This window comes from Heptranchias perlo, chromosome 2 (assembly GCF_035084215.1).
Source record: "Heptranchias perlo isolate sHepPer1 chromosome 2, sHepPer1.hap1, whole genome shotgun sequence".
Classification (NCBI taxonomy): Eukaryota; Metazoa; Chordata; class Chondrichthyes; order Hexanchiformes; family Hexanchidae; genus Heptranchias; species Heptranchias perlo.
The window spans coordinates 67,203,514-67,215,930 of NC_090326.1; the positions used below are offsets into that span (position 1 = coordinate 67,203,514).

The window sequence follows — 12,417 nt, forward strand, 5'->3', positions numbered from 1 at the left end:
TGTTCCCAACATTGTACCCCTATGAACAAAGTAAGGGCAAGTCTTATTAAACTGATTACAGATAAGCCAATGATTTTTTTTAAATAATTAAAAATTCATTAAGGAAATGACAACATTTTAATAGGATGTAGCATCAATATTATGTAGATTTTTTGATGCAGCATCTACATATTAACAAGGGGTTTTCTTCCAAAATATTTAGTCCTTGTTTGTGTACAAAAGTTGCTTTCATATTTTGCAGTCTTATAGCCACAATGATTTTAGTTAATTTTGTTAAGCATGACTAGGTTCAATTTATTCTCTTGAATAGAGCTATACTGCCATGATCCCCACTAGTCTGCGGGCACCACTCAAATTTAAAACAGTACATTCATAAAATATTTTTTCTAGCCATAACACAAGATTAGTATAGAAAACAAGTACATAGACAAAAATTGAAATGGGCATAATCACAAATAAAATGATTCAAAGTTAATTTTGTAAACTTGAGAGTGCATACCAATTTAATAAATGTGATCACAGCAAACTACACTGATAGTTAGGACACTGTGATTTTTATCTTCACTGAAGCATTCATAAATTATGGGGGAAAAGCCAGTTATAAAAAATATAGAAAAAACCCGACACGCAGAGCTAATACTTGACTTCCATGGTGTATTTTAATTTGCTATATATTCTTTGATTTTAATGCAACTTATAAAAATTATATCCACTGCTAGGTGTAATTGTTTATAGGTGCACTTCATATAAAGGCATTAAAACACAAAACAATAAATGATGTGTGATTTGTAAAAAGGCTCTTTCCATGAAAATGCTACCTGCCATCAGTGATATATATATGAGGGGGGAAAAAACTATTAAATGTCTTAATAAGTCTGTCACTGTTTTTTTACTCTTTTTTGTTAACCTCTTCAATAACACCAGAAACTTAACTTGAGCTTTGATCACATTGTTTCTGAGAAATCATAAGCACAAATATTAGTTTGATCTATCTTTACTTTTGTATCATCCATAACATTTTATATCCTTGTGGTGGGCAGCAGATGAAATGTATTTAAAAGTGTACATTTTGCACAAGATTTAAAAATTAACCAGGAAAGACTAAATTCAAAAAAACTTAACTATTAGCATAATTAAGGGAGACTCTAATTGAAATAAGTTCTTGAGATGGCTAAATTTAGTATATAAAAGGTGCAGTTGTCTTTTCAGCTGTTGATAATGCTGTGCAGTCTCTGCAGCATAAATATGCCAGTCACATCCGCTAATACAGTAATTGTTTTTAAGAGAAAATTCCTCATTTCCAAGTTATAACAAGGATACTGAAATCGTACATGCAGAATTGCTTAATGTAACAAAGTCTCATGCCTACAAAAAATTAATTTGTTTCAGTTATAAAACAAAGAAGCACCTCAATAAAAAGTATTTTATTATATAAAGGTCAGTCATAATGTTAGAGAGCAACAGTTAAAATTGAAAGAGATTCCCAATGCAAATATGCTGACAGTAAAATTTTTCAAAATATTTTGAACTGATTTACAATCTGTCAAAAGTCTTTGTAAAAAAAAATTACAAGCACAAACATTTTTAAAAAATCTTTGCAAGGAAAAAGTTCATCCTCTTTAAATTTTGAGATTAACAGGCCATATGGCATCATAATCATTTACTTCACCTTGTTGTGTTCAATTACTACAATCAACATACCAGTTTCCAAATTAATCATAACACAGTAATTTCATTAGTTACACAGCAGGCATTTAAATTATTAGCATAACAACAGTTTGCACACAATTAAACTTTATTTGAACCTTAAAATTTGCAGACTGGAACGTAAGAACAAGATTCAATAAAGTGAAACAGACAAGACAGAAAACAGTGCTTACAGTTACTTCAACACTGGGGGAAAGAGAGGAAAATCAACCTCATCTCCTTCCATTCTGAGTTTGTTTTTAAATTACAATTAATTAAGTTGTAATGACAAGTCTTGGAAGCAATGAAAATATACTGGCTACATATTCAGCAAAGATGTTATACAAAGCCAGTGTGAAGTCTTAAGCAGCTAGAGTTCATCGTGCTGCACAAGCACAGAAACATAGAAATAATGCATCAGTGAAATGATGAAAGATAATTACAATAATGAGGAAATAATTTAATTAAACACTTAGCTGCTTCTTGATTTTCACATCTGTGGCAAGAGGATAGATTATATTGTTAATAAGATGATGTTATCTTTGTGAAAAAATAAATTGGGAAACAGAAGTGCCATAGTAGTGGGTGAGAACTCCCTCTCCTGGCTAGGGACAGTCAAGCTTTGCAGGGCCTTCAATCCAGTTAAAAAAAAACCTTCATGTACAATAGCACGTCACTGTAGGTAGATGGGTGCTGGTGGTGGTGGTGGGGGGGGGGAGGGGGGGAAGAGAAGAAAGAAATAGAAAACACAATTATGAAGTCTGTAGAAAACTACTGCCATCTAGTGTTTTCTTACAATATATAGTACTTATCCCAATAATGCCAGTGAAATCTATTATCATAGTGATGCTTATTTGAAGCATTTCAAATCTATTCAGAAAGAACAATAAGGCACTTATCATATTTTAACAATCATTTCTTCTTGAACTTCTAGATACACTTACATCAAATAACTTTTTTTTAAACCAGTTTCTCTAAATTCACCAGTTTCATATCACTAGGGATTCTGATACATCAAGCTGGAGTAGATCTTCCACCCACCCTCCCATTTCTTTGCACATTTGATTGCTTCTAATAATTTTGAAAATGTCAGAATATGAAATTATTTTTGTAGAATGTTTTTACTGTAATAGGTACATCACAAATAATGTTATTTTCATTTTGTGTTTCTGTGAGAATATTTTACTAATAGGAAAAATGTGGCTTGAGGTTTAATGAGTAATTTTATCAGTTACTCAAATTTTATAGAAAAAAAGCCAGCAATCAGCACTTGTGTGAATATTTATTTTTAAGCAATATACATTTCTCTAGATATACCATACATTTTAGTACCCAAAAAATGCACATGATTTTTTTCAGTTCAAATAATGTAGGAAGATTAAGAGGAAGTAGCTTTATTGTAAAAAGGTCAATTTCCACTTAGCGATGTAATCCATGTATTACAGATAGAGTATTTCTTCATGAAGGTATTTTTCAGGAATATTTGACATGTGAAATATTCTCATTTAGTCACAGTGGGTAAAAGAAGTGCATTAAATCAATAAAATGCAGAAACAGGCCTGAAGCAGTTATTTTATCTCATTTGGTAAATAATTCTGTGGGAATTTTTTTTTGACAGTTTACAACTGAAAGATACAGAAGTCTGTCTCCCAAACATAAAAACACCCAGAAACTATTTTAAAACTACAGGATGAATACTTGACAAGAATGTTTTCTATATAAATGATACTGGAATAAGGTACTTATGGTCTATTATACTGAGATTCAATTAAAATGTACTTACCCAGACCTTCTCAAATGTCGTACATCTCCATTAGGTACACTTTAGGCACCAAGCCAATAGTTCCCTTCATTTGTCCTATCCACCACCCAAGTGAATTATATTCCTAAAATAACAGAAATATACACATCCATATAATAATGAAGATTTAAACAAGACAGTTTAGCAAAATATAGCTTTGTGCAGCAATTGCAAACTTAAATAAAGCTATGAATTGTACCCAAAAAAGAGATGCAAAAGCCATAAAACTTTTAAACATTAAGTCTGAATGTTTAAAATAATGCAACTTGCCATTGTATGGCTTCTTTTGCGAACTGTCCTGCATTATTGTTTGATTCAATTCATGGCAAAAAACAATATAAATTTGCAAGACATTTAGTTTGAAATTCTATTGTAAGTTTAAAGGCAATGAAAAAATAAAGAAACTTCAGAATTTTAGAAATAATATAGCATTATTTTGTTATATTAATTTGTGGAAAATGGTAATGAAATTAAAAATGGTAATGTTTATTAGATAATTTGATTACAAGCGAAAACATGCTGCAACGGTTCTACCATAGAAATAAAACCATGTGAACTATTTTGTTCCTGTCATGATTTGAGAGGCTATGTCATTTTATGCTCAATAACAAAGTACATGTCAGCAGATGTTTTAATTGTTTCGTCTGCAAAATCAACATTCTGTGAGAACCAGAGTGCAGCCTCAGAACAAAGTTTGTCTATTCACTGTTCATTCAATCAGAGCAATAACATATGCAACACCAAAACTCGTGATTAACATACATTGGCAAAAGCTAGCAGGGAAATTAGATTGCAACTTTAAAAAAAATGTAAAAGTTGCTGGAAACCTGGTGAGTGATTTTAAAAAAAACCTTAACAATATGGAAAAAATACAATTTCCAAGAAATTAACTAAAGTGTTGTGGCATTATATTTCTAAATGTGTTTTATGAACACCATAAACAGAACAAAACAAAATAAACTGCACAGCATTTGATAATAGTACAGATTCTGAAAAATGTAAAATTGGATTTTAAAAAGCTGTGGTGAACTGTACTCTATTCTATTGTGCAGAAAAACCTATTCCTTTTTTGATAAATTTGAAGTATGACAGAATATTTATTTGGGTTCCAAGAGAGTACTTCTAGAGATTAATATGTTATTTTTACTGTTGAATTCTATCCTCATTTTGAAATAACTTAAAGCAGCATTATTTAATAGTCTGAATAACACGCCTTTGATAGACTTGGGAAAACGATATAGGTGCCACTTTATCTACAATGAAAAGTATATTCACTTAAAACGGTAAGAACTTCTGTTGAAAAAGGAATCGACATGATGAACAATTAGGACCATCTGGCTTTCTGCACATTACTTTGACAACAGATTCTCTCAATGCCAATATGGCTGAAACAGTAATGAAGAACAGATCTTAGGTTTCAAACTACCCAGGTTCAACTAATCAGAGTTGAGGAAAACTCAGCTTTATTTCATGCTTAACTGGTAAAATGTTTTTCTTTTTTTACTCTTTCAAAAAACAAATCAGTAAATTATCACAAACTACTTACAACAGCAGCGAGCCTAATGAAGTATAAAGAAAAAAAAACATGATATGCAATAGCTGAAATCTTCTAGCCTCCAGGGATAAAATGAGAGTATGGTATTTCATGTATTAACAAAAATGACTTCAGCACATAATATTCATCTTGAAATCCTCTTTGTCATGAGATATTGTAAGTTACATTCACACTTTACAGAAAGAAATGTTGGAGAATTGCATTTCTGTTCAACAGAGGACGTACATGTAATTTTATTGGAGCCCTTTGGTCATTTAGTGTTGCACTCAATTAAAAAAAAGAAATAAATTAGCGGGCTGCAAGTTAACCAACAGTTAATACTACTGATTGCCCTTTGTAGCTGGGAAAATATGTGTGAAATGTGTAAAATTCCATCTAAAAATACTCTTGTAAAATGAAACAAAAAATGTAAAGCTTATAAAAGCTGAAACATTGTCAGAATAGTATGATCATAGTAAAACTACAAAAATCAATTTTTGTAATACCCTTTAACTAATAATGCAGACGATACTTGCATCACCTGCTAAATTAAAATGAGAAGCAAATGTATGTTTATTTCCAAACATTTGTTTCGCCTTATGAATCTGGTAACATAGAATTGGTCAAACATTACTGTCTTGATTTAATTCTTCTCCCTCCTTTAACACACACATTTTTAAAAAAAGTTTTAATGAATACTAAAAAAGTCTGAAAACCCTGTTGTTTTACTTAAGAGGGTTACAAACTTCAGAGGATTACATTCTATCAGTGAAAAACCAAGGGTGTAGGTAATTGTAAACTTCAAAAGATTCTTACTCAACAGCCTCTTGCAGGCTAATTAGTGTGTTCTGACAGCCCTAAAGCAGGATATTCAGGCAGAATGAAGCATTGCAAATTACTCCATTCAACCTTATGCTTTATCATTACCATTCAAGGCATGAGCCCTAGGAACAAAATAAATCCCAATTAAGCCAATTAAAATCTACATATCAAATTTTTAAAAATGCACAACTGTACAAATATATCCTACTACACAGAATGTTACTCAGTCTGTGATTATAGTTCTGTACCTCATTGTCTATCTTTCATATTTAATAACGCTGCTACACAGAATGCATTTTTTAAACAGTGTAAATTCAGTTGTCTCAAAAAAAAAGATTTAATCAGCCAAATCAGTTTTTTTTAGAAGAAATCTTAGTTTAAATTCTACAAATCAGGTTTAAAAATCTTTCTGGATAGACTTCAGATGATTTCTGCAGTATTGTAATGAACTGTATATTGGTATGTAAGCAAAGAACAATGCTAGATTTTTAAAATTAAAGACAATTTTTAGTACGTATAGCCCAACAAGAAATGTTATCCAAACAAAATCTAATATATTTTGGTCCTAAAAGTATGATAAAAAGTGAATATTTCACAGAAGCCCAAATTTCTACTGATTCTAATTGCTGAATTTGAATGAAAAAACAATGCAAACTTTCCAGCAGATATTCCGTGTTTTCAGTAGGTGAAATTTCAAAAATATATTGATCAGTTCCAAATGTACAGAACTGAGTTACAAAAAAGTGGACAATGATATGGTCAGATTCAAAACAAAAAGCGGACCAACAAAAAATCAATTCAGTTATTTTACAGTCTCTGTATAGCTTGACCTTTTCCTACAGGCAATGTAAATATTAAAATACAGGAAGAATTTTCTGAAATAATACTTGTGCAGGTGGTATATTGCTATTAACTGGAGACAGCACTACAGGTTCTTGAGGATGCTACTTATTGGTTACATTTGAAAGACTTTGTTTTGAAAATTAGAGTGGAGGTCAAATCATTATGTTTCCTACACCTATGTAAACCAAAAAATATTTACTGGTCTCTGCATAATGTTCTGTCAGAAGTGCACAGCCTGGGTCTGGTCTCCAGACAGCATGCAGCAACTCAGGTATGTGCGAGTCAGCCATCTGGTATTCCTCAATGCATTAAACCCTTGATGTTAGCATAGAAAACACACAGGCACAAATAACTGTACATGGAGGGAAATTATTTTTTCAAACTGAGAAAACTAACTGACTGTTAATATCTAGGAAACAACTCTAGCTCTTTATAAGTGATGTGATGTCAATTTATAGAATGTGAAAATGTTTTTCTATTAATCTGATATGTAAAATGAAATTATACAACCACCTCTGTTACTACTGGCAAAAAAGCTTTGTTGCCAACATCTGACAAGACTTGGGTAATTACTGCCACAAAACTGTTTAGACTTCTGTAGTAATCTGAGAGTTACAGGGCTGCAACATTGCTTCTAATATCAAAACACAAGCAAAATAATCTTAGAGAGAAGCAATAACTGTGTGTTGAACTAGCTGTAGGCATGCTCTTTCTAGTGGAGCTCAACTCTTTTTGGAAAAAATCACTACAAAACAAAAACAAAGTGATTGTGGGTAAAGCATCTGGCTTTTTAAAAAAAACAGATGTTTAACACATTGCTGTTATTAATTACACTATATATTTCAAACTGACACTTAAGTAATCCCAATATCATTTCTAAATAAATGGAGAAATAAAATATACCTAATTTAAATTCATATTTAAATTACATATTTTGTTCTTTGATTCACTGAACATAAAGAGGGCATCATGTTTTAGACAAATGTCAGCGAAAACATGACGTTCTGTTATGCATGATGACAACTGAAAATACAAAGTGATTCCTATAGCCAGTAGCATTACATCTGTGTTTTAATGGTGGCCTGAAAATTGATCTGTGACCACGAATACAAAATGAAATCCATTGTTTATGGCTAAAGAATCTCTTGAACATAATGGGAAACTATGGAAGTATTCTAATATCTCACTCCAACAGCACAGGTTGTAGCTAGTTTACAGTAACTTGCAGATGTAGGGACCAATTCACACTTAAGGACTTAATGAATATTCAATTTGTTCAAAAAAGTAAAGCTAGGTCTGTGTGTTTTTTAAATAAAGTTTAAGTGCAGGTGCTGTAAAAAAAAATGGAATGACAGCTGACAGCTAGTCTGTGAGATACAGTATCATGTTAGCAGAGTGCAAATCAATCCAGCAACACCCAGCTTTTAGAGTCTGACCCTTCACTGACAACGAGCATGCAAAAAGAGAATTAGGCTTTAACATTCCAATGCTTTTTCTGGTTAGTATTATTTGATACATGATTTAAAAAAAAATCTTATTAAACAATTAGAGATTAAACAATACAAACTGATACAATGTTCATAGTCTTTGTACTTCTAATAGAGATGTTTTACATTTAAACCTTTTTGACTAATAGTATCCTAAAGAGATAACATTTGAAACTTGAACAGCATTTGTTGACACAAAGAACAGGTAATCCAAGGTGACACTATATAACTTAAGGTCTCTTGAGTACTACTATTATAGGTGATAGCCCATAGGTACAATGCCATTTTTCACAACCGGTAACCTAATCAAGCATACGAATGAAGTTACAAGTGTGTCATGTCTGACATGAAGGTCAATGGGCTTTTTTTTGGGGGGTAGGGGGTGAAGAAATGGAAAATAAAAGTAATGGCATCACTTCTACAATTAAAGTGCTGAGAAAAGTTAGCACTCCCATTATATTTCAGTTTTTCCAAAATATTTTTCCTCAAATTTGGTGGTCTATTCTACAGTGAATTCCAGTGAAATGGTACAAAACATGTTGGGAGCTAAATTGGGCCCTGTAGCGCCCGTTGTTTCGGCGCTACACGGCCTCTCCGACATCCAAGATGGCGTCTTGGGTGCGAATGCATGTTGCTAGCGTGATGTGCGCTAGACGCCATCCTGGTATAGGAGTTAGCACAGGCGCAGATAACGAAAGCTGGAATCATGTAAAGTAGGGAGAAAATGGCTTCAGTGTGCAACGCTGATTTAAAGTGATAAGTCCCAAAATGGTGTCGAACACTCAACTCAATGCACAATCTTAACCCTGACCATCTGAACGTGTCTCAGAGTGCCTGGAGGACTCCCCACCAGCGCTATTTAAAGGGACCATTCAGGATTTACAGGTTAGTGGCTGGATTATTGCTTCTGGCTGCTGAGACATTTGTAACTGTTTTTGGAGGTCTCCTAAACTTGAATACTAGGACATGGGGACATAGTCTAACATTTAGAGCCAGGATGTGCAGGACTGAACTTAGGAAATGCTTCTACACACAAAGGGTGGGAGACATTTGGAACGCTCTTCTGCAGATGGCAGTTGATGCTAGCTCACTTGTGAATTCTAAATCTGAGATTGATAGATTTCTGTCAACCAAGGGTATTAAGGGATACGGGGCTAAGGTGGGTATATGGAGTTAGGTCACAGGTCCACCATGATCTCATTGAATAGTGGAACAGGCTCAAGGGGCTAAATGCCACTGCCACTTGCTGCCTCCTGATATGCGCCACCTTCTCCTGCAAGAAAGCGGGAAGTGTGTCTGGGTGATGTGCCTGTCATAGTTGAATAGCTGCCTGTGTGTGTGGCCTGTGAGTTGTGGGTGGGTGGCATGAAACAGCGGTAATGTGTAAGGGTGAGGGGAAATATCTGGTTGGAAGAGTTGAGTACTGATGGAAAGAGTTTGTTGGTATGTGGGTGATGGGGGATGTAGTGCGTGGTGCAGTTGGTATGAGACGCCACTTGACAGTTAACCTCACTCACCTTGACCACTCATGTCTTCTTCCTGCACTGCATCTATGTTTCATGATGCTGTGCACCTGGCATTGACTTCGTCCCCCGCTGCCTCCCACTGCCTTTTGGATATATGTCTGGCGGGCCTCTTGCCCCCCCCTGCACCCCCCAACAACCTCTACGGATAGAGGATGTCCCTCCTTCTGTCCACCTCTTGCACCAAGGTCTCTAGTGCATCAGCAGAGAACCTCGGTGCACGCACTCTCGCAGGCCTGGTACCAATTCAGATCGGCAGATTGGTGAGGTCTGGCGTGTAGATTGGAGGATGTGGGATTTAGTAGAGTGAAACCTTCATTCAATGTTTTAATAGAACTCATCAGTGTGTAAACATAAGGATGGGAACTGCATCTGTGTTTCACGTGTGCAATGTCTGATCTCCGTTCAGATTCCGTGCAGACAGTAGACTGTTATTTTCAGCAAATAACAGGTACCAGCTACCTTTAAGAGATTTCTAAGAAACATCCTCCCTTTAAGAGATTGAGCATCCCCTGGTGGTGGAAAGTGTGAACTGCACTGATTCCATGTGCAAGGCATGGAATGGAACGCTGATTGCAGGTGAGTCCTCTGGTGGGCCGAAACTTGTGTCCTGCCTGCGCAGGGGTAATTGAGCGTGGGGTAATAGCACATCACGCTACCTACGCCCAAAAACGGCCCCTATCCAATTGTTTCCCCCATTGCCTTTATGGCATGACACATTCCTAAGTGTACACTGGGTTCCACAAGACATTGGGCTCGATTTTACCAGGCCTGCAGGTTTCTGGCGGGTTGGGTTTCGGGAGCGTGGTCAACACGCTCGGTGAAATTAGTGGGTTGCCCGCGCGATCGTAGCAGGCAACACACTAATAGGAATCAATTACCTGCTCCTCCGGGCTCCGCACTGCTGGTCTGCACGTCGGGCGTGCTGCGCATGCGCAGTACGATCTGTCAGCTGGAGGCGCTCTATTTAAAGGGGCAGTCCTCCACTAACAGATGCTGCAACCAATGGAACAAATTACAGCATGGAGCAGCCCAGGGGGAAGGCTGCTCCCAGTTTAATGATGCCTCACCCCAGGTATCATCAGATGGGGTGAGGAGGAGGGCGAAGACAGAGATCTTCCACCCGGCGGGCGGGAGGAAGCGGCCAGCCTCTGCCACCAAGGCCTGGCTCGAGGTGGCCACCTGCGCAACCAACATATCGCCCACCTGCATACAGTGCAGGAGGCGCTGCAATGACCTCAGTAGGTCAGACACAGTGAGAACACGAAGTCTTTCCCCTACACTCCATCTGCCACAACACTGCCCCAACCCCACATCTCCTTCGGCACCGCCAACACTACTCTGTCACATCACCCCTCATACCCACTCAAACCCCATCCTCATCTTACCTCCACCTAATCACCTCGCCAGTTCTCATCCTGCCACTAACACGCGACCCAATCCTCATACAATCTCATGGCTCTATCCCATACTCACCCTCTCGTGCATCTCCCTCACGGCCAGCCTCACTCAACCTGCCACCACCTGTGCTGCAGCCACAGGGCATGCATCACATATGTGCAGTAGGCAGCGTAAGACAAATGTTTCGTGAGCATGAATGGGGTGCACAAGGGTGTCGGAGGGTTTGCCATGGGTGTTACCTATATTGAATTTCAGAGCAACAAACAGCACACATTATATTGGCACCACCACTGCCATGTCTCCGCGAATCCTGTCTGTTGTGTCCAATAATGCCCACTCCTGGGTATCACTATGAGGACCCACCACTGATGCCACCCATCGTGTTACTGCAGAGTAGGTGTAGGTGTATTTGCAGGGCTCTTCCGCGCAGACGACTGAGAGACATCGGCGGTGTAGCCGGCTGCAACCTGGAAGGATGCGGAGGAGAAGTTGTGGAGGGCAGTGGTGACTTTGACAGCGACAGGTAAGCAGTTGGTGCTGGGGCCAGCCAGGAGCAGCTCGGCATGAAAGAGCCTGCAGATCTCCACGACTACATGTCGAGCGAATCTGCGCCTCCGTGTGCACTGCTGCTCGGAGAGGTCCGGGGAGCTGCGCCTCGGTCTGTGGACCCTGTGGCGAGGGTAGTGCCCTCTGCGATGCGTCTCTCTCTGCGGTAGCCCTCCCTCCTGCTGTGCAGGTGGGCGTGCAACAACACCGTGTTGGGGGGGCTCCACGTCTCTGCGGCGGACGGCGTGGACTGCAAGGCTGCTGGGGCTGGTCATGCTGTTCGTCTTCCGAGGGTGTCCACGCACCACCCATCTGGCAGGTGTTGGTCTGAGGGGTTGTGCAGGGTAGGTGGGTGGTTCCTCGGACTGGGGCTGCGGTTTCGTGTCGGTCTGTCCTCTGGCTTGGCGGGGGGTGGTGGGGGGCAGGGGTTGCCCTATGTGACGCGGTGGCCTCCTGCGTGGGTGAGGGCTCTCCCCCGTGGAGTGCACCTTGGCACCTGCCACAGGCTGCTGGCTGCAACACGCCTGGTTGGAGAGAGACTGTTTCCCCCAGTGTGTGAAACAGTCTGCGATGCAGGTAAAATCCCACACTTCCTCTTTTGACAGCTGATTCAGCTCATTAACTGACCTCAACAAGCAAGGTAAGTACTCTCAAGTGGAACCCCGCTGGCTTTAATTGCCTGCGGGATTCCCACCAGCGGGGGCCACGCACGCAGCCCCACACGTCATCGGGGAACCCGGAAGTGGTCGGGATTTTCGGGGCCCCCCCCGCTGG

General features: G+C 38.4%; 1 protein-coding gene across 2 annotated transcripts in view; it reads right to left on the reverse strand.

Annotated features, from left to right (window-relative positions):
- Positions 1-1,409: 1,409 nt before the first annotated feature.
- Positions 1,410-12,417, reverse strand: part of skap2 (src kinase associated phosphoprotein 2) — a 283,699-nt gene continuing 272,691 nt past the window's right edge. For both annotated transcript variants that reach the window (XM_068002204.1, XM_068002193.1), the window contains exons 12-13: positions 3,470-3,572; positions 1,410-2,379 (exon numbers count right to left, since the gene is read on the reverse strand). In XM_068002204.1, coding sequence (XP_067858305.1) covers positions 3,480-3,572 — 93 coding nt within the window. In that variant the 3' untranslated portion in view covers positions 1,410-2,379; positions 3,470-3,479. The remainder of the gene's footprint in view (positions 2,380-3,469; positions 3,573-12,417) is intronic.